The sequence below is a fragment of the Hordeum vulgare genome, chromosome 7H (genome assembly GCF_904849725.1).
Source record: "Hordeum vulgare subsp. vulgare chromosome 7H, MorexV3_pseudomolecules_assembly, whole genome shotgun sequence".
In the NCBI taxonomy this organism is placed as follows: domain Eukaryota; kingdom Viridiplantae; phylum Streptophyta; class Magnoliopsida; order Poales; family Poaceae; genus Hordeum; species Hordeum vulgare.
The window spans coordinates 606,686,108-606,686,835 of NC_058524.1; the positions used below are offsets into that span (position 1 = coordinate 606,686,108).

A 728-nucleotide genomic window follows, 5' to 3' on the forward strand; every position below is an offset into this window, starting at 1 on the left:
ATGGCTGATGCGACGCCGGCGGAAGCAAGCAGCAGCGGCGATGCCGCGGGCAAGATGATCACGTTGATCAGCTCGGACGGGGAGAGCTTCGAGGTCTTGGAGGAGGCGGCGGCCATTTCGCGGACGATCAACCACATGATCGAGGACAACTGCGTGGAGAACGGCGTGCCGCTGCCCAACGTGCCCTCCAAGATCCTCGCCAAGGTCATCGAGTACTGCAACATGCACGTCCCCAGCAGCTCCGACGCCGCCGGCGGAAGCGGTGAGAAGGACCTGAAGAGCTTCGACGCCGGCTTCATCGCCGTCGACCAGGCCACGCTGTACGACCTCCTCCTGGCCGCCAACTACCTGGACGTCGAGGGGCTCCTGGACCTGTGCTTGCAGACGGTGGCGGACATGATCAAGGGCAAGACGGTGGAGGAGATACGCAAGACGTTCAACATCGAGTGCGACTTCACGCCCGAGGAGGAGGCGGAGATCAAAAAGGAGAACCAATGGGCCTTCGAGTAGAGTAGACACGTCTCCCACTACAACTTTTTTTAATCTTCATCTGCAGCTGCATGCTTAAGTCAATTGTATTTTGCTCTTTTTCTTGTTCAATTAATTACTCTACTACTTTAGGCTACTTTACTTGGTCTTTTGGAGCCGTGATCAAAACCATATCGGATGCATAGATATTTGGTTCGCTTATAGACTATTACTGGAATGTATGGGATATTTCAGGCGAA

General features: G+C 54.7%; 1 protein-coding gene across 1 annotated transcript; it reads left to right on the top strand.

Moving 5' to 3' along the window:
* LOC123412993 (SKP1-like protein 1A) lies at positions 1-510 on the top strand. Its single transcript, XM_045105941.1, has one exon. It carries the CDS (start codon positions 1-3, stop codon positions 508-510), a length of 510 nt encoding a protein of 169 aa, XP_044961876.1.
* The last annotated feature ends 218 nt before the right edge of the window (positions 511-728 follow it).

What these genes read in the sequence shown, in the direction of transcription:
- LOC123412993 (XM_045105941.1), top strand. Translation starts at nt 1, where the DNA reads ATGGCTGATGCGACGCCGGCGGAAGCAAGCAGCAGCGGCGATGCCGCG.